We start from the raw sequence: 18,822 nt of genomic DNA on the forward strand, positions 1-18,822 counted from the left end.
AAAGGCTACGTGGTGAGTTACAGATGGCCTTGCAACAACACAATGAGCAGAGTGGGCTTGGATTGTTCAAGGGAGCTTTGACATCCAGAATATTCACAACACAATAACAAGATCCCAAAGTTTTAGGAAAAAGCCTGAGCTTTGGAGCAGGCTGGTTAAGTTCAATTAGCACATTTTTTTTATTCAGAAATTTAAATTTGCAAATGTTCCAATATGGTTTGGAGCAGAAGTAACTACAGTGGTGGCCAACAATTTTGGCAGTCTTGCACTTTAAGTGGCTAATTATTTTTGCAAAAAATGTTGAAATTTATAAAATATAGTCTTCAGCCAATATTTCAATGTAAAAAAAAAAAAAAAAAACGTCACTTTTTCATTTAGAAGGCTTTTAAACCAGTAAATGAAAGAAAATGCCATAATATAGGGTGCATATTAGGGGCCACTTCAGTACATAGCTTAATACAAGTAATAAATTAAACTCTAATCTGAATTAAAATTAAAGAAAAACCATTTAAAATCAAGAAATCATTTTCCCCCACAATAATTGTTTTACTGAGGAAAATGCAGTTCTTGAAACTTTAGGAATCACATAATGAATCATGGTTAATTTAATATATCAATATTCCCTGCAGCTTCTGTTAATAAAGTATGAAAACAGGCAGCTTTGTCATAATTATAGCAAAAATGCCAGCAATAATTTGCCTATAGAGACACATTTTCAGTTATGTTCGGTTTTGTGCGCTATGAAATTTGGTGGAAACAGCCTTATCACACTGTACTACATTGCAACATCCAAAATATTGAGATTTTATGATGCTAAGCAGCCAATCCTAGAGGCAACACAACTGCAAAAACGTTGAATCTCCTTCATGTTCAACTATAGGAATGGTATTGTACTCTGTAAAAGCTTTCTTTCTATATAAAAGATTGCATGCTAAACACTCTCCCAGAGGGATTCTAGCACGGCACTGTTACTACATTTATACCAGTTCACAAAAAGGGTGCAAGCTGCAACTTTTGTACCTTTCATCTTAGCTCAAATCGGTGCCAGTTGATTGTCCTTTCTCCACCAGACTTCAACAAACAATCACACAATCAGTCGCATGTTGAAAGGCTGAATACTGTAAGCACCTCTTCTCCATTGTATTACATGCAACTTAACACAGGGTCCAATCTGTTGCCCAAACACCCTGCTTTCTGAGAAAGATTATGGGGACAAGAAAATGGCACACTGATGTCCAGGTTGGATATGCAAAAACAAAAGTGGATAAGCATGAGAAAATATAGAAGAAATTAGACAACAGGATGAGAAAGTTACAGATTATCACTGCAAATAAAGTCAAAGATTACATCGTTTTCATGTTTTACTACCAGGGTGTATTTTTATACCACGTCAAGTGAGTTTTTCTACACCCTGGAAAGAGTGCATCAGAGAAAAAGAGCTAAGTGAGATACAGAGGACAGTACAGGAAGAGGAAGAGACAGCAGAGAGGCAGAGGTGAATGCAGAGCGAGAAGAATTTATTCAGCATGCTACAGAATAAAAGCACTACACCACACAGGGACCGTCAAGCAGGAGCTTGGTAGAAAAAAGAACTTTTAATTGTGCCGCTTCTATACTGAACTTTACATTCCTAAAGATGTAAAAACTTAATTCATGTAGAAAATGTACAGAACACCCCCCCTTCCCCTTGTTTCCCAGGCCGAGACCACAAAAATGTCAATTTTCAGTAGAATCAGTAAGCGATTCTCGTACAACCACGAACAAGGACAATTAATGATCATTTATATGAGTGATGCCTGTTGGAAAGTCCGATTTTTTTTTGTTTTTTGTCTCCATTGATAAAAATATTCCAGAGGTTGAATAAAACATTTTGTACAATGCAGAATAAAGTAAGACTAAAGGCACATTTACTTTGGTCCCAACAGTCCCTACATTAATGTGACATCACAACATCAAACATGGTCAATCTGACACATGCAACTGCTGAGATCCATCAGCACATGCTCTGATTTTCATCTAAAAAAAAAAAAGGGTAACAGATTTCACTGAAGCAAAAGTGAGTGAAAAATATCCAAGCAGGTACTATACGTCACAGTTTGTGCTCCCCACTGTCAGAGTTTTGTTTACAACAGGTTTCAATTACAAAAAGTACCTTGGGTGCCTGATCAAAGAAGAAAAAAAACACTACAGCCCCTGAAAATAAAACAAATTCACGAGATAATTTACAACTTGGAGTATGTTTCATCAAATCCAGTTACTTGTGTTCAGATTCAATTCAATAGATCATAAAAATGAGCTTCTGCCTCTGAATCAAAGCAAGCCGACTAGCTTTCAAAGCTTGAATTGAATTGGTTTTGAACAATGACAAGGTGAGGCCACAGTGGGCAAGAGCAAAAACTATCACTTTCAAAAACCATCAAAACATCAAAGCAAGGTGACTGTAAAGGTTACGTTTTCTGTATCATCACACATAATGTGCCTAAGCCTCTATAATGTGTAACAACGAGAGCAAAGGGATGATGCCATTTTGCTAAGTAAGGCACATTTTTGTCAATCCATCCTAAAACAGAATAACAGCTGGCCATACACAAACAATAGAAGGAGCAGATACAGAGCGAGTGTTCCTTTAAGGGCCATTCTCATTGAAGTTCTTGATATGGTGTTAAGGAATGACTGGTAAAAATTAATTCGACTTGAGGCTTCTGGGAGAGAGAAAGAAAAGGTGACATAGCACCAGGGCATCCTCAGATGGTGGACTTTGAAAAGGACACTCTCAGGCGGTGGCCACGGCCCATGTCATAATTGTGAAGGTCGATGAGTGTCTGAATCGCCTCCTCCACTGTGGACATCTGCAGCAGAGCCATTTTGCGATCTCTAGAAAGTAAAAGAAAACAAACATGACGGTCAAAGCGACAACCTTGAATGTACATAAAAATGACTAGGAAATGGAATGCAGTGGGTTCTTACTGGAAAAACTTGAACGCTTTCACTGTACCGCCGGAGTTTGAGAAGAGCAGTCGTAAATCCTCCTCTGTCACATTCTCACTGGAGGGGAAACAAGCAGTTATTAGCATTTCCTCAGAGTAAATGGTAAAATGCTATCATGATGCATGAACCAATAAAAAAGGAAAACAAATTTTCCTTGGTAGCTACATTTTAATCTCAGACTTGAACTAAAAGACACTGCAAGGGAAAAAACTGACAATTAATTTAAAAAGATGGTCAGCACTTGGTCCAAGATTGATGATTCCAGAATAACACACATGTATTAATAAAATGGCAAAACCTAGAGAAAAATCACCACTAGCATTCATTAGGACTGTACAAATCTGCACAGCTGCACAAATATACACAAATTTGATGTTCTCCTGCATGCTCACGGTATGTTGGAGAGATGGAGTGTAGCTGAAGGGGGGAAGATGTTCTGGAAGTTCTTAGACCCAGGCTTCTTGAAGCGATGCAGAGGAGAACTTGTGAAGTCCTTGGTCAGGCCCTGATCATCTAAACCCTCTCTGGGCAGCTGTACTGTCTGGTGCTTGGAGAGGGTCACACGGATGATCTTGCCATACATCTTCTGCCCGTTCAGATGGCTCATGGCTAGATAACGAAGACAAAGACAGCTCTTTGTTTGTCTTAATGCAATATAAAAACAATACATTTTAATCACGAAAAGAACAGCGTGTCAGCTTACCTAACTGGGCTTGGTTTCCATCAGACATCTGGATTAGAGCACTGTCCTTCTTATTGTAAAGGATCTTCACACGCTGCACGTCACCGTAGACACCTTCGGTTAGGCGAGAGGTAGATGGAAGAGGGACGGAAGGAGGAGGAGGAGGAGGAGAGGAGTGAACCAGGAAGGACAAGTTAGTGCTTCAGAAGCTCCGGTTCTGACATGAAAGGTGAAGATGATGGTACAAATCTTCCAAATTATCTACACCAAAGAGTCCAAAACAGTGTTTCTAACAGACACAACGTATTTTGATACGCCCTCCAAAAACAAGCTCATGTGATATGGCAAAGTAAAAAAACTAAAACCTACATGCAAAACAATCAACCATGCATTAATATAAGCTGTACATGAAGAGAGACAGATAGAGCAAGATAGAGACAGAGGCTTCAAAAGCCAAGGAAAAACAAATTAATGAAAAAAAAACAAAAAAACTATTTCACTTGAAACTTGGCAAAATAGAACTAAACAAATTCAACTGGAAAACTAAGAAACTGTTGTTACACTAGTGCCAGATTATTAGCTAACCCTTAAATGAAAAAAAAAAAAAAAAACTGAAATGAAATTAACAAGGGTTTCCCGTAGAATGGTGAGGTGGTCATGGAGCATGGATCAAGGCAGTTAATTGGGGCAAGTCGGTCCGAAGAGGAACATTTGTTTTGGTTCAGGCACAAAGCATGAATGGGTGGAGGGCGGGGAGACAGGATTGCAGGAGAGAAAGGGCCAACCAATCACATGGAGTCGGGTCGGAGAGGAGAGGAGAGGACAGGAGAGGAGAGGAGAGGAGAGGAGAGGCAACGTGGGATAAAAGAAAAAAAAAGTTGGAAGGGGGACAAAAATAATATACAGGTCAGTAAATAGGAAATGCAGGAGTTTGGTCAGAAAATGGCAGGGTTGTCTTTTTGTTTTGTTTCACCCGACTAAGTTTAACAGTGCCAAACGTAGTCACCCGAGACCGAACGTGGGCAGGGCACATTTACTCAGACTAACTGCAGCACAGAAACACTGTGAGGAGGACAAAGCATGCAGAGCGCGTAGAAGGCTTTGGTATGAGAAAGCATTTAGGAAGAAAAAAACAAACAAACAAAAGATCAGCCTATAAGCTGTAAAGGGGCGGGGCCATGCAGCGGGTAGGCATGAAAACCACCTTGCAGAGTTATGGCATCAATAGAGAGCACGTCATGTCGACATGTAGAAAACTCCACAAACCCACAAGTGTTTGGGAAAACAAAAACCATGATGGGGAAATTACTGGGACACTTCAAAAAGACAGAGAAATCAAAGTGAGAAAGAGTGTGAGAGAAATGAGAGGCGGGTGGGGCTACCATGTTTCATACCAACTTTGAATAGCTTAGAGAGAGGCAGTGGAGCATCAGGAGAGGAAGAGAGAGATACAGCTTAGAGAGAAAAGACAGTTAGATATTACTTCCAGACAGAGTGCTCGTGAAAAGGTGTGAGGGAGAGAGAGAGAGAGCCAGAGAGAGGGGAGAGGGGGAGAGATAAAGAGAGAGGAGAGACAGTGATCAAAATTTGCACAGAGGAGAGACTGCAGAAAGACCCTCCATTTTGACGAAAACCTTACTGAGAATGCTTTCAGTATATTTCTGCAAGTATAAATGTCACAATAGAGAACAAAGAGCTACAGGTTTTAATTCATTACTAGTCACTATCAATTCACTGTCAGCTGCAAATATACTGAAATAACATTGAACATAATATATGAAATACACTGAGGATGGAAATGAGACACAGGTCAATCTGAACTCATGTCAAGACAAGTCACCTGCTCATTGTTCATTTTGTATGACTGAATACATCATTCTCAATCTAATGCACATTAGAAAAGTGACTGAAATAACTTTGAAATCAGCTTTAAAGTGGAAGTGAAGTCAGTCAAGTTTAAATTTTTTAGTAAACTGATTTCCACTTTGATTAAAAAAAATATAACAAACATGATTAATGTAACCATTTCAAAGAAAAAAGGATGTTTTGTAATAGCTTTTGCTGCAAGGGTGCCGCCATCTTGCAATATCACAGTGTGACGTCACGGAGTTGGTTTGCTTCGTTGAAGAGTGAAGTAATATAAGCATTTCCTTACTTTTTGAACACACAAATGTTTATTTTAATTGGATGAATATCAAACAGTCTAAATTAGTGTTGGGCGATATAGTCATTTATCAAGTCATTTATGGATCGACGATACACAATATTATCGTGCATGGGTGGGTGGGGCAAGAGAGAGACTCTCTGTTCTTGTCATAGGCTATTTCATAACCATTTGGTGTTTTAAAGTGAAAAAAAAGTGAAGTGACGTGTTGTCCGACTCTTTAACCATTAGGCCACGGCTGCCCACAATTAAATACAAAACCGCAAAACCAAAACAAAATAAATGCGCGAGAGTGAGCCTATGGAAGCACCAATAATCGAAATAATATACTTTCAAACATACTGATAAACTAACATGTTATATATAAAATACTGTATTTAATACTGTATTGAACATATTTATTCATATATATTCAGATACAACTGTCATACATCACTGGACCGTGCATCCTGTGACAAGTTTGCCGCATTGGCGCACAGAAGTTATCCGTCTAAAAGGTCTGCAAAATCAGTCAACAGTGAAAATCAATAGTAGATTTATTTTAAAGACCAACAGTTTAACACTAAATATTGGACATAAACGAACACGTTAAATATAAAAGTATTTAAAACAGGTAAGTTCATATATTTAGAGTAAAGTTAAATTAAACGGATACATCAGTCATACAGCGCTCCGGACCGCGCACCCCATGACGAGCCCGACGCACCACCACAGAAACAAGAATGAGATGCGTTCTAACATAACAGTGGCATTTAACTCAAGTTAGTGGGGGCTCAGTTAAATTATTGCACATATATAGGCTGTTCAGATTACTTTTGAAAGTGCAATGAAATACCTTATATCAGCAGACAATGTACGTCTGTGTTTGTGGTTGGAGGCTCCTTCACCGGCTACAGGCTCTAATCCTCATTTGCTCTTGAGTGTGAAATGTGGTGCTGAAGTGAAATAGGGCAATTTGATAATAATAGCTGAATTATAAACATTGTTTTCATAAAGCGAGGCACAACGTGATGTAAACAAATAACGCTTCATACAATATCGTTCATGTCGCATCTTATTGTTATGTCAGACCTTTCAGATATATTTGCATTACACTGGCTCGTTCACCATTAGTGGTATGTAACATTTTATGTTCACCTGCGAGTACAAATAGCTTACCTGCTGTTAACAGGACGCTAAAACTAATCAGCTATCTGAATGATCGGGCTAGTGCTGCTTCCTCAAGAAAGTTTATCATTCTCACATGTTTTAAGTCTTCTCAGTTTAAGCATTAAACTGTTTTAAGCCATTCAAGCATGAGACAGCATGAAAGAGATTTAAATGCGGTACTCACGCAGTGATAAGATTGTTACTGTGCACACAAAAGCATGCAAAAAGCCGCAGTTTGGACAGAATGCGAGTACCAAATTGAGTTCTCTTTCGCGTCTGCTTGAGCAAATGCACAAAAAAATGTATGCCAGAATGGCTGTTTTGATGATCTTCACCCCAAACCAGCAGGTTCATGACTTCTTCCACCTGTAATGGTAGTACTGCTCTGTCCCCTCGCCATATCGGCTCAAATGCATAAGAAATTGCACTTATTATGGGCTCAACAGTCCTTTCAAATTCGTCTTTCTCCATTTCAAAACAAGCATGTGTTCAAAAAGTAAAGAAATGCTTATATTACTTCACTTGCCAATGGAGAAAACCAACCCCGTGATGTCACATGCTGTGGTATTGCAAGAAGTCGACACTCTTGCTCCAAAAGCAAAACAAACAAACCTTTTCTATTAATTTGTTACATTAATCATGTTGGAAATCAGTTTACAAAACTTGACTGACTGCTTCACTTCCACTTTAAAACATCCCTCAAAAGAGCAAAGTTAACATGGGAATGTGTTTACAGTGTTTTAGGAATGAAGGAAGCCCCGATGATGTATTTAGAAGGGCTGGGTATTGGCACAAATTATTTTTATATTTATTTATTTTTTTGTCGTAGAGTGCACTGTGACAAACACACTCCCGGTTCACCCAAAAGTTAAGATTCTGTCATAATTTACTCTCCCTCATGTTGTTTTAATTTAGATTAAATTTAGGCTTTTATTCACATATAAACATTGATCATCACACATACATAGATCTCATCAAATATGGCAAGCACGGAAGCTCAACATGCCTGCTTGACAAGCGGGGACCAATGAGGTTTGCTTTGGCACATGAAGCAAGCAAGGTTGAGTATTTATGTGTAGGTACGCTGATCAAAGATTATATGTGGATAAAGGCCTGCCGACTTTGTAAAGGGTTTTAGGAAAAATTGGGCACCATTCACTAAACAAATGAGGATCATACTTTGCCAAACTTTCAAGATGTTCTAAAGCAAAAACACAGCCTTGTTGCCAAGACAAATTAAAACAATGTGTTCTAAAGTTGGCCCAAAATATAATTTTTTTTTTGATATCCTTCAACTGGAAGGAATTATAATCTGAATCTTAAAAAAAAAAAAAAAAAAGTCTGTGCCCATCATACACTATGTGGTTTCTGTGAAATCGACAGCCCAATAATGCACCTTGTTTCAACTTCTGACTATCCGTAACTAGCATCGGATGAAGCGTCCAGATTATAAATTGGGTCAAAATTCCAGACAAAAGTTATGAAGTGTTTTCCAGCTTTAAAGCTATCTTGCCTCTTCAAAAGACTTCTTGTATTAAACAGCTCTGTTCATATGGATTACTTTTACGATATCTCAATGAATGTTTTGACAAATTAAAGTTTTGGCTGCATGGACTTTCAATGGATGGACAAAAATGAAGAGAGAATATTAAAAATGTCTTCATTTGTGTGCCGAAGAAGAACAAAAGTCTTACGGTCTTGACATTAGGGCGAGTAAATTATGACAGAATCTCCATTTCTGGGTGAACTATTTCTTTCATTTTCTCATTTGTGTATTTTGTAATATTTTGGGCCCTTACAGGTTAATAAAGCAAATATAATGCAGCATTATGTTGCAAGATTTGGAATGACTTAGAAATTTAAATAATAAAATCCCACATGTGATGTTAAAAATGTTTTACTTGTGCGCTAAAAATAGGCATGCATTAAAATGATCTTGTGGTTTTAAGAATGATATTTGATCTTGCAATTGATGGTAAAGATTAATTTAAAAATATATATATTTTTACCCAGCTCTAGTATTTACTGAAAAAACATTTAACAATTTTGAAAAAGCTTATGACATCCCCAAGAATTCTTCTTTATTCTACTCTCTTCTTTAGTTCTACTCTCACAACACAACAACATTTCAAGTATGTTAACGCTGCTCTGCTGCTAAATGTCATGAAGGTTATGTTAAGGCCCCTCAAACTCAAAAATGATCTTTAACAGATGAGGACTGAACATATACAACCAGGGACATACAGTGTACTGGTGACCTGACTGACATAATGAAAAGACTGTGAACAGAAAGAGCAGGGATATGTTTGTGTGTGTGTGTTTTGTTGGGGTGTACGGACCTCTTCGTTGAGGTTGCTGACCAGGAGCACTCCGCCAGGTCCCGAATGTCCAGACAACGCCACCCTCCCTGCTGCTGCCGCCGCCGCCGCCGCTGCACTCAGAGGGCTGATGGCCCCTATAGATAGAGAGAAGAGAAGCCGGACCATGTCAGCCCACACAGCCCAGAAGTGCCAAAAGTTCAGCATCTCAGGCGGATCTTCCCTGTGGCCATGCATTCTATCTGTCTGCACCCACCACACCAAGCACATCCAGTTACGCAGCCAACAGCACAGACCTCGGGCAAACCCACATCCCAGAGTCAATATCTGCCGCTAGGCAGATCACTATCTGAACCGATTTCACACAGACTGGCGCTCTAGAGCAATATCCGAAAACAAAATTGCTTTTAGGGCCATGTCTCCTTGCTGTAGTTAGTCGCTCAATAGGTCGCTCTGCTTTAGCTAAAGGGAACTTGTGTTTGGCAGTTTGGATTGCCAGTCTGTCTGAAATACGGGTCCCTTTGACCAAATGTTACCTTGACAACGCTTCGCGTGCGTGCAGCATTCAGTACTCCATCAGTTGTTGCAAATAAATATGTATTATTATTATTATTATTTTATTCAAATATTGTCTAATTGTGTCTTATTTACTATTAAACGTTATCAAACTAAACTTGCTTACACTACCGTCTTAAATCATATTTCTATCACTGACGAAAAATATGTTGTCTTACATTAAAAGACATTTAATTAGCCTATTCTATTTATGTTTGTATGTGAACTCGAAATCAAACCCAACTTTGCTTTAAAAAGCATTGCGTGTCAATCTATTACGTCAGGCCCATAATGCCGAATGGAAGGGCTTATTGTTGCAGCTTCAGATTTATGCTTTGACAAATAGCGACACTGTTTATGAATCCTGCATGTCAAGTCAGGACAAATGGTTGGGGTGGTTTCAACATGAAAGCCCTGCCAATTCTGACAGCACTGGAAAAGTCCCTGTCCTTCAGAAGGAAGAGCGCATTCAAGTAGGGTTAGAAAATCAAAAGGAAAAAGGAAAGTAAATGGAAGAATAGGTACCTAGAGAAGATGGAAACCCTCCACCACTAGAGTAGGAAGTTACCATTCCAGAGGGAGTACCTAAGGAGAACGTGTACAGTCAAAGTCTTACGGGATCAAACACAGACTGGGGGCTGTGGAAGCGGCAAAAACGTAAAGCAACGTGTTTGAATGGCACATCAATTAGACCGGATTGCATTTCAGGCACCATTGACCCATTTTCCACTAAGAACTAGAAAACTCTCATGAATCATAATAGAGGGGAAGCATTCACACCTCTACTCTGTTCTGAAGCTATGCAGACAGGAGATGATGATGCATGTCAGAGAATGACAGGGAAGATGGGTCTTAAAGGTGTGATTGAGCAACGTTTGCGATTGAGGCACACATGAGTGTTTTCTAACTTACCGAGCAGGGAGGTGGAATCTTTGTTGAGAGTGGCGGCCACAGACGGGTCCACGGGTGGTTGACCATCTCCTGCGGGCAGCTCGGGCCGGGTATAATCCCGGCTTTTGTCGTTGTTGTATTTTACGTTCAGGTTGACCAGCTTGGAGAAGTCAATACGCAAAGTGCAGCAGGAGTTGTATATGTTCTGACCATCCAAGGACTTTAATGAAAGGAAGCGAAAAAGAAAGACAGAGGATGAGAGCAAGACATTTGTTATTCTATGACATGGGTGAATAAGGATAAGAATAATTACAGCCAGTGCATAATGTAGGGCCCTGGCTCAAAGTAATAAAAACAGTCCTCTACAAGTAATGACAACTGCAGTCATTTCATCACATAAATGAAAGAAAGGTACTAAACTAACATATGACTGGATCATAATTTGCCTGTGGCCATAACCATCACATTAAAAATCTCATAACAGTGCTTTGGCACATCATTACACATTTATGGAGTTTTGCGGTGGTTTCAATCTTCCTTTTCGTTCACTCACCAGTTTGGCCTGCTGGGCATTCACTGGGTCACTGAACTGCAGAAGAGCCTGGAACTGATTATTTTTGGTAAATGTGATTATCTTCATGACAGTCCCAAACTTGGAGAAGATCTAAGAGAGATCAATGCAAAGTCCTGTTAATTCAGAGGCATGAGTGTTTAAAAAAACATTTGGCTTGCTTTTTTTAAATTGCAGTTTATTCCAGATGGATGCCTGCTGTGGCCAGTCACCTGTTGGAGGACGTCCAGGGTGACTGGGTAGAACATGTTGTCGATGATTATTCGCAGTACTGGGCTGGGAGCAGGCGTTAACACACTCTCGCCTGCGGCCGAGCTTGGAGAGCCACCCTCCTGGACCGCGGACACTGCCTGCAGCACGGCCTGAGCTCGCTTCAGAAGGAAAGCAGGGCAACCGATTAGGACCAGAACTACGCTTATTACACACTTCTGTTGCTGAAATCATTTTAGTTATGAAAAATTAAAACAAGAAGGGGTGCATTTTCTAACCTGGTTGAGCGCACTGTCAGTCTTGAGCTCTTTGTGGTTGGAGTACTGAATGAACACTGGGACATTACGCACTTGAGGTGTAACAGCTGTGTAGTAGTTCACCATAGTAACAGCTGCTTCCTCTGTTCCTAGTTCCAAAAATGCCTAATTGAGGAAAAGTGTTCAAAATGAAGAAACAGACTCTTTTTCCAAATGAATGAGCAAAAACTTTGTTCACCCAATTTGAAAAACAGCTTTAACAAGACATTTTAAACACTAAATTGAATTTCAGAAGATCTATCTCCTTGCTATTACAACAGGAGCTTGGTTTATTGTCCCTCACCACCATCCCCCATCACATACCTGATTTTTGCCTTTAAGCATCAGGATATTAGTGACCTTTCCAAAGGGCAAACCCAGGGCGATGACCTCAGTCTCGGAAACCTCATTGGGGAGTTTCCGGATATGAATGACTCTGGATGGTGGGCTGTCCATGCTGTCCTCCACCCTTAGTTTCTTACTGTCACTTCCATTAGCTGTCAAATAAATCAGAAATACACCTGCACTTCAAAACTTTTTTTATTTGGTTTTATCAGGTTTATATGAGTTTTAATTAAATAAATTGGACCAACTTATATATATATATATATATATATACAGTCGTTTCGTCCACGGTGAAAGCCGATCCGGCGATCAACAGCGCGTAGTTGAAGTATTTCCTCAGCGACCAGCACTGATCAGCTCCAGGCATGACGAAGCGGATATCATCCTCTTTTGGAAGGTCAAACAAAGTAGTTTCGCTTTCACAACGAAACACAGCGCCTTCATGAATAAAAGTTACGCCTTCTTTCTTTTGCGTGAACATTTGGGCGGCGTTATTCAAATCTTCCCACATAGTGAGGTAGAAATGTGTGGGCGTGTTAGAACGAGCCGTTTTAGGTAGGCGTGGTTGACTCTTAACTTTTATAAAGAATATCTCTTTGGATTTGAGAATTTAGTCTTTGCAACTTTACAGATCTTCTTTATGCACCAAGAGCTTGTAACACTCCAAAGAGAAAGGAAAAATTGAAATCGCATCATATGACCCCTTTAAACACACACCTCTGACCTTATTACAGGAGTATTACTGTGCCACTGCATCTGAGTTTTGCTGTGTTGATAAATGTTTAAAAGAAGATAAATAAAAAGTGCGCGTCCATAAAAATGTGTTTTTGTAAGAAAAATATCCATATTCAAAACGTAATAATCACTTTAATGTAGCTTGTGCCAATAGTCCTACACGAAAGCAGCTCCAGGCGGATGACGCATGAGGTCAGCTTTGCGCATGCGCCGCTCAGAAATACTTTCCGTACCCACTGTATATATATATATATAAAAATTAAAAATTATATTACTAACTGGGGAAATGATAATCAAATACAGATGAAATCGGATCCTACCCCCACACATTTGCTATGTTGATTTTACAAAAAAATTAAATCAGTGGAATTCTACAGAATAGATTTAGATCAGGTAAAAGGTGTGTTAATAGACCGATAGTTCCTTACCTTGATTATGATTGTATGAGCCACATTTGAAACTAATAAAATACCCTTTAAAGGGGTCATATATGATGCTGCTAAAAAGAACATTATTTTGTGTATTTGGTATAATGAAATGTGTTTATGCGGTTTAAGGTTCAAACCATGTCTGCATTTGTGATCGGAGAAATGACAAACAACAAGCGCTATTCTACACTGCTCAAACTCGCGTTTGAATCGTCAGTGGCAAATCCTTTGGACTGATGCATGCAAGACCACGCTGAGTGGCATTAAACAGCTTGAAAGATTAAAGACAATTTTTAATATAACTCCGACTGGATTCGTCTGTAAGAAGAAAGTCATATACACCTAGGATGACTTGAGGGTGAGTAATTTGTGGGCTAATTTTCATTTTTGGGTGAACTACCCCTTTAAATCATTATATTTTTGATGCTGTTAGCATATTTTATGAAACCATGCCAGGTATATGCAACAATTTTATAAAAGCAATAAGCCCCATAAAGCCCATGGTTTGTAGCGATTTAAGAGGGTTACGTCCCACATGTGAGATTGTTATTTCTGTGCCCCTGGGAGTATAGCCCCACATATGGGATTTAGAATGTTCAGTGATGTCACATAACTGCCAGATTCAAATGTGCTTCCGCGTTTCAGCTGGCGCTGAGCCAGAGACGGACGAGCTCAGCGTTTGTCATATAATCACAACTATGCAGTGTTTTCAACCACATTATTTTTATTTTAGGTTTCAGACATTTAAAGGGTTAGTTCACCCAGAAATGAAAATTCTGTCATTAATTACTCACCCTCATGTCGTTCCACACTCCTAAGACCTTCGTTCATCTTCAGAACACAAATTAAGATATTTTTGATCAAATCTGATGGCTCAGAGAGGCCTCCATTGACAGCAATGCCACCCAAACTCTCAAGATCCATAAAGGTACTAAAGACGTCGTTAAAACAGTCGATGTGACTACAGTGGTTCTACAATAATTTTATGAAGCGACGAGAATACTTTTTGCGCAAAAACAAAACAAAAATAACGACTTTATTCAACAACCTCTTCTCTTCTGTGTCATTCTCATACGTTATTTACGTCCAGCGCTTCCAGGTTCTACGTCAGAACGCCGGCTCATTATTGGACGGCCCCTGCATCAGCATCACACACATGCGTAGTGCTGCTCACATGTGCAGCTTTGGCCAATAATGAGCCGGCGTTCGGACGTAGAACACGGAAGCCTTCCCTGTGCTTACTGCCTTAACCGCGTAAGGATAATGACAGGGAAGAGAAGAGATTGCTGAATAAAGTTATTATTTTTGTTTTGTTTTTGCGCACAAAAAGTATTCTCGTCGCTTCATAAAATTATTGTAGAACCACTGTAGTCATGTCGACTGTTTTAACAACGTCTTTAGTACCTTTATGGATCTTGAAAGTTTGGGTGGCGTTGCTGTCAATGGAGGCCTCTCTGAGCCATCGGATTTGATCAAAAATATCTTAATATGTGTTCTGAAGATGAACGAAGGTCTTAGGGGTGTGGATCGATATGAAGGGGAGTAATTAATGACAGAATTTTCATTTTTGTGTAAACTAATCCTTTAAATACACATAAGTACTAGCAAAACAATACATTTATAGTTTGTAAAATACACACTGATGTCAACGGAAGCAGCAATATCAATCCGTTCAATTATAATTTGACAATGTGTTTTATTCATATCGGATACACATTGTGTAGGTAACTATAATGGCCACTCTATTCTTCTCCCAGTTCACTGGCCACTTACTTTCATGTATTTCATGAGAAATGGATGAATTTACGTGTTGTGAATCAGACAGATATGATTCTCTGAATTACAGGGCAAACTAACATGGCAGTGTCCATCGTGCATTATAAATCAACTAACAAGATCATTATAAAGGTTTGCAAACGACACATTCACTTACAAGTAGGGATGGAACGATTACCGGTTTCACGATAAATCACGATAAAATGCCCTGACGGTTAGTATTATCGTTTAAAATTTTTACAAGTATTTGAGAATCGAAATATCAGATAGTTGATGACAGTTAACTAGCTTGTGAGTATTTTAAATAAAACAGGAAAAATGAAACAAAAGTGATACATCTGTCAAGCAGTGCTATTGTGGCTGCGGTGCGTCACATGTCAAACATCAAGCGTCGCCATGGAAACAATAAGTTGATATGATCTAAAATAACAGTTGTCTTAAAGCAGCACTATGTAACTTTTGGCGCTCTAGCGGTTAATAAACAGAACTGCACACATCCCGTGGAAGAACATTCCAACCGGAGCTACTTCTCTAAGTTTATGTCTATGGCGATTCATGCAGGTAGGGTTTGGAAGATGAATTCATGATGTACTCGCTCATTATATACAATTTGCAAATTTTGAACACAGAAAAAGTTACATAGAGCTGCTTTAAAAAAAAAACTTATGCTGGGGGGGGAGGGTCAATTAGAATATTTTAAACTCATATGTGAAAGGGTTAATATGGTACTACGTTCTAGACACTTATAAGTAGCCTAATAGGGGTATGTAGAATTTTGTGAATGACAGTTCTCAAATGTGTGGCGTTTCTGTGGAATTTTCATTATTTGTATTCCTTGTGAACTTAGTTTTTGGTTATCAATTACACACAGACACTAGGGATGGGAGATACCACTTATTTTGTTTTCGATACGATACCGATATTTTTCAAGCCAGTAGCATCAATATCAATTCGATACTTCTGAACTAAACTTTTAAATTATGAAATTTATTAAATTACTAAGAGTAAAATGGGTAATGATAACCACTTAACTTTATGTTTAAAACGCATTTTAACATTCAATACGCCTTAATTGTAACTTATTAAGTATATTTTTGTTTACACATGGTTCAAATATGTTTTGTGTTTACACATGATTCAAATCTACAAATACTACAGTTGAACTACGGTCACTTTAGTAAAACCATGGTTCATTTTCATAAGGGACTGCCAGTGACAGGCTGTTTCATGCATAAAATGCAACCTTTTTATTCTGACAGTGTATGATTTCTATTAACATTACAGAATAGAACATGATCAATATTATCTTTCAACGTTCAATTTCAATAAATGTAATCGCACAAACTATGTAGGCTAATTTCAATTTGTTTATTGTGAAATAACTCAAACATATATGTTTTTTTTCTTCTGTCCTCTGATAAGCATTGTTCAGGACTGCCATTCCCAAAAGCTTTAATGCTTTCTTATGATACTTTTAGGAAAAGCAGCCCTGTTTGAATGCACTGTCAGAAGTGAGTGAACGCTCTCTGTGATCGATTGGTTCTGTCTTGCAACATTTGCGCGTTCATTCAGATGAGCAGGAAAATAGTTTTATCCTACACAATTACTCGCTAACAAAGATTATTCGTCCAATTCAATGCATATAGTAAGCATTATTTTTTTTGTTAAACAAAATCACTGATAAATAAAACACACCTTAGTATCTGTATTTTTTGTTTGAGTATCGATACTTTCGATACTCGTGTCAGTATCGATATATCGATACTTCGGATCGATACGCCCATCCCTAACAGACACAGACACAAATCTATAATGATGCATCTTTAAAACCCAGTTTACAATTGTCTTCCCTCCTCTTACCAGTGACTGAAGAATTTGGACTGTTGTACAGACTGCCAGACAGCAATTCATCTGAGCTTCTCTAGAAAGACACAGATGTACACTGCAAATTCAGTAAATCATTCAAATAATTAAAATGATGTATAAGTCATACAACTTTACATTATTCCATTTTTCACAATATCCCAAGATAATATGGACCTGTGGAGGCGGTTACTCTCTCAGATTTGTTGCATATGTTTTGATACAATATCTTAAAGGTCCCATATATTGTACACCTTTCTGGAGTTTTATTTGAGGTTTTGATGTCCTTAAGAATATATATTTGCGGTATAAGAAGTGAAGGCAAGAAAAAAAAAAACTTACCTTCACACCAACTGCAACATCACTTGCAATGCTGAAGGGAGAAAATAGAACAAGGCCGATGAATTCTGGGCTGTATTGTTCTGTTACACTTTCGAAATCACATACCATGCCACACCACATGTCATCAGTGCACTAATTTCTCAATTACAAATATTAATTGTACAACACTATGGACAGTATTATCAGCAGTTTGTTATAAGAAGCTTAATAGTGCGCGTAGAAAATTGAGTTTTGAAACGCAAATTGTGCATAATAAAGTCGTATTCTGTAACGACAAATTAATATTCAGCTCGTGGGTGGAACGAGTGACCGTTAACTTGCATTTCAAACAAAGGAAATCAGACGCGCCCGCACTGGCAGCAACAGTACCGTTAGCCGCGGAGCTATGCTACATTACATGTCACTGTTGTTCACATTATATAAAACACTTCATAGACTGATGTTAAATTATTCTGCAGGTTGCTATTTGATATTCTGTATACACAAAGCATATATTTAGCGGTAAAATATGATCTGCGGAGCTAGCATGCATTTGTTATTATTAGCCAACGTTGGCTTATGCATCACCAGTCTGCGCGAACGGCCTTGTCAGAACGCTCAAGATTGCGACCAAAATCGTTTCAGAATGAATTTAAGCTACTCTCAAAAATAGCAATTTTTTCTCTTATTCTGTAAACAACGCAGACTTACCCGTCCATTGCAGGAAAAACGTTCTTCACGGTGTAATACCGATCGCAGGAGCAGAGCAGCCTTCGACACACACGCGTAACTATGCAAAATGGAGGAGAGTCCGTTATTCACGGAGTCACCCGAACACAGCCGAACCGACGAGCAGACGCTTAGCCGTAGCCGAAGCCTAAGAGCGATCTGGGTGACAAAGTTCATCACCAAAAACAACAATAAGAAAAATATATATATTGTTTTATGCAGCACAGACAGCTGTATTGTCATAATCAAGGACTCTCATCGTTATGGAAAATCTGGGAACATTACATAATTATTAAAACTGTAGCCTAATTTCCATGCTTCGAAATGTCATGGAAATGTAATAAAATGTTCAAAGTCATGGACATTTCTGTAGTGAATGCTCATTTCTTTGGTTCTGCTCTGCATAGATATTCAGAAAGCCTTTTGGGGTACTTATGCAGAAACCATGAATTAGCCTAGCCTACTGGAAAGGTCATGTAAATTCATGGTAAAAAAAAAAAAACTTGATCATCATCATCATTGTTACAGAGATCTGAATGTTTTTATGCAAGACTTTGTCGTTTATTTTAGGCCCATATCTAATTTATTGCTGCCAGTATGTCAGGGCATCTTAATTCTGCACTGTAAAAAAAAAAATATATATATATTTTTTTATATATATATATATAAATACAGGGCATTCGGTTCAAGCACTTTTCAATGACTTTCAAGCATTTCACACAACTATTTCCAGCAGTTTAAAGCTCTAAAATGATCCAGTTTGAATTTTATTTACTTTGTGGTAAACAAACACTTATTTAT

The 18,822-nt window shown here is 38.5% G+C and overlaps 1 protein-coding gene across 1 annotated transcript; it reads right to left on the bottom strand.

Moving 5' to 3' along the window:
- Positions 1-1,576: 1,576 nt before the first annotated feature.
- Positions 1,577-18,075, bottom strand: LOC107718150 (polypyrimidine tract-binding protein 2-like). Its single transcript, XM_016525132.1, has 15 exons — positions 18,004-18,075; positions 17,314-17,344; positions 16,969-17,029; positions 12,149-12,321; positions 11,807-11,950; positions 11,531-11,689; positions 11,301-11,411; positions 10,769-10,967; positions 10,382-10,441; positions 9,305-9,438; positions 3,938-3,953; positions 3,692-3,784; positions 3,381-3,597; positions 2,968-3,045; positions 1,577-2,874 (listed from the first exon to the last, which is right to left on the bottom strand). The coding sequence occupies exons 1-15, from the start codon at positions 18,009-18,011 to the stop codon at positions 2,745-2,747; spliced, it is 1,614 nt and encodes a 537-aa protein (XP_016380618.1). The 5' UTR covers positions 18,012-18,075; the 3' UTR covers positions 1,577-2,744.
- Positions 18,076-18,822: the final 747 nt, after the last annotated feature.

Source organism: Sinocyclocheilus rhinocerous, unplaced genomic scaffold, assembly GCF_001515625.1.
Source record: "Sinocyclocheilus rhinocerous isolate Xijiao unplaced genomic scaffold, SAMN03320098_v1.1 scaffold480, whole genome shotgun sequence".
Taxonomy (NCBI): Eukaryota; Metazoa; Chordata; class Actinopteri; order Cypriniformes; family Cyprinidae; genus Sinocyclocheilus; species Sinocyclocheilus rhinocerous.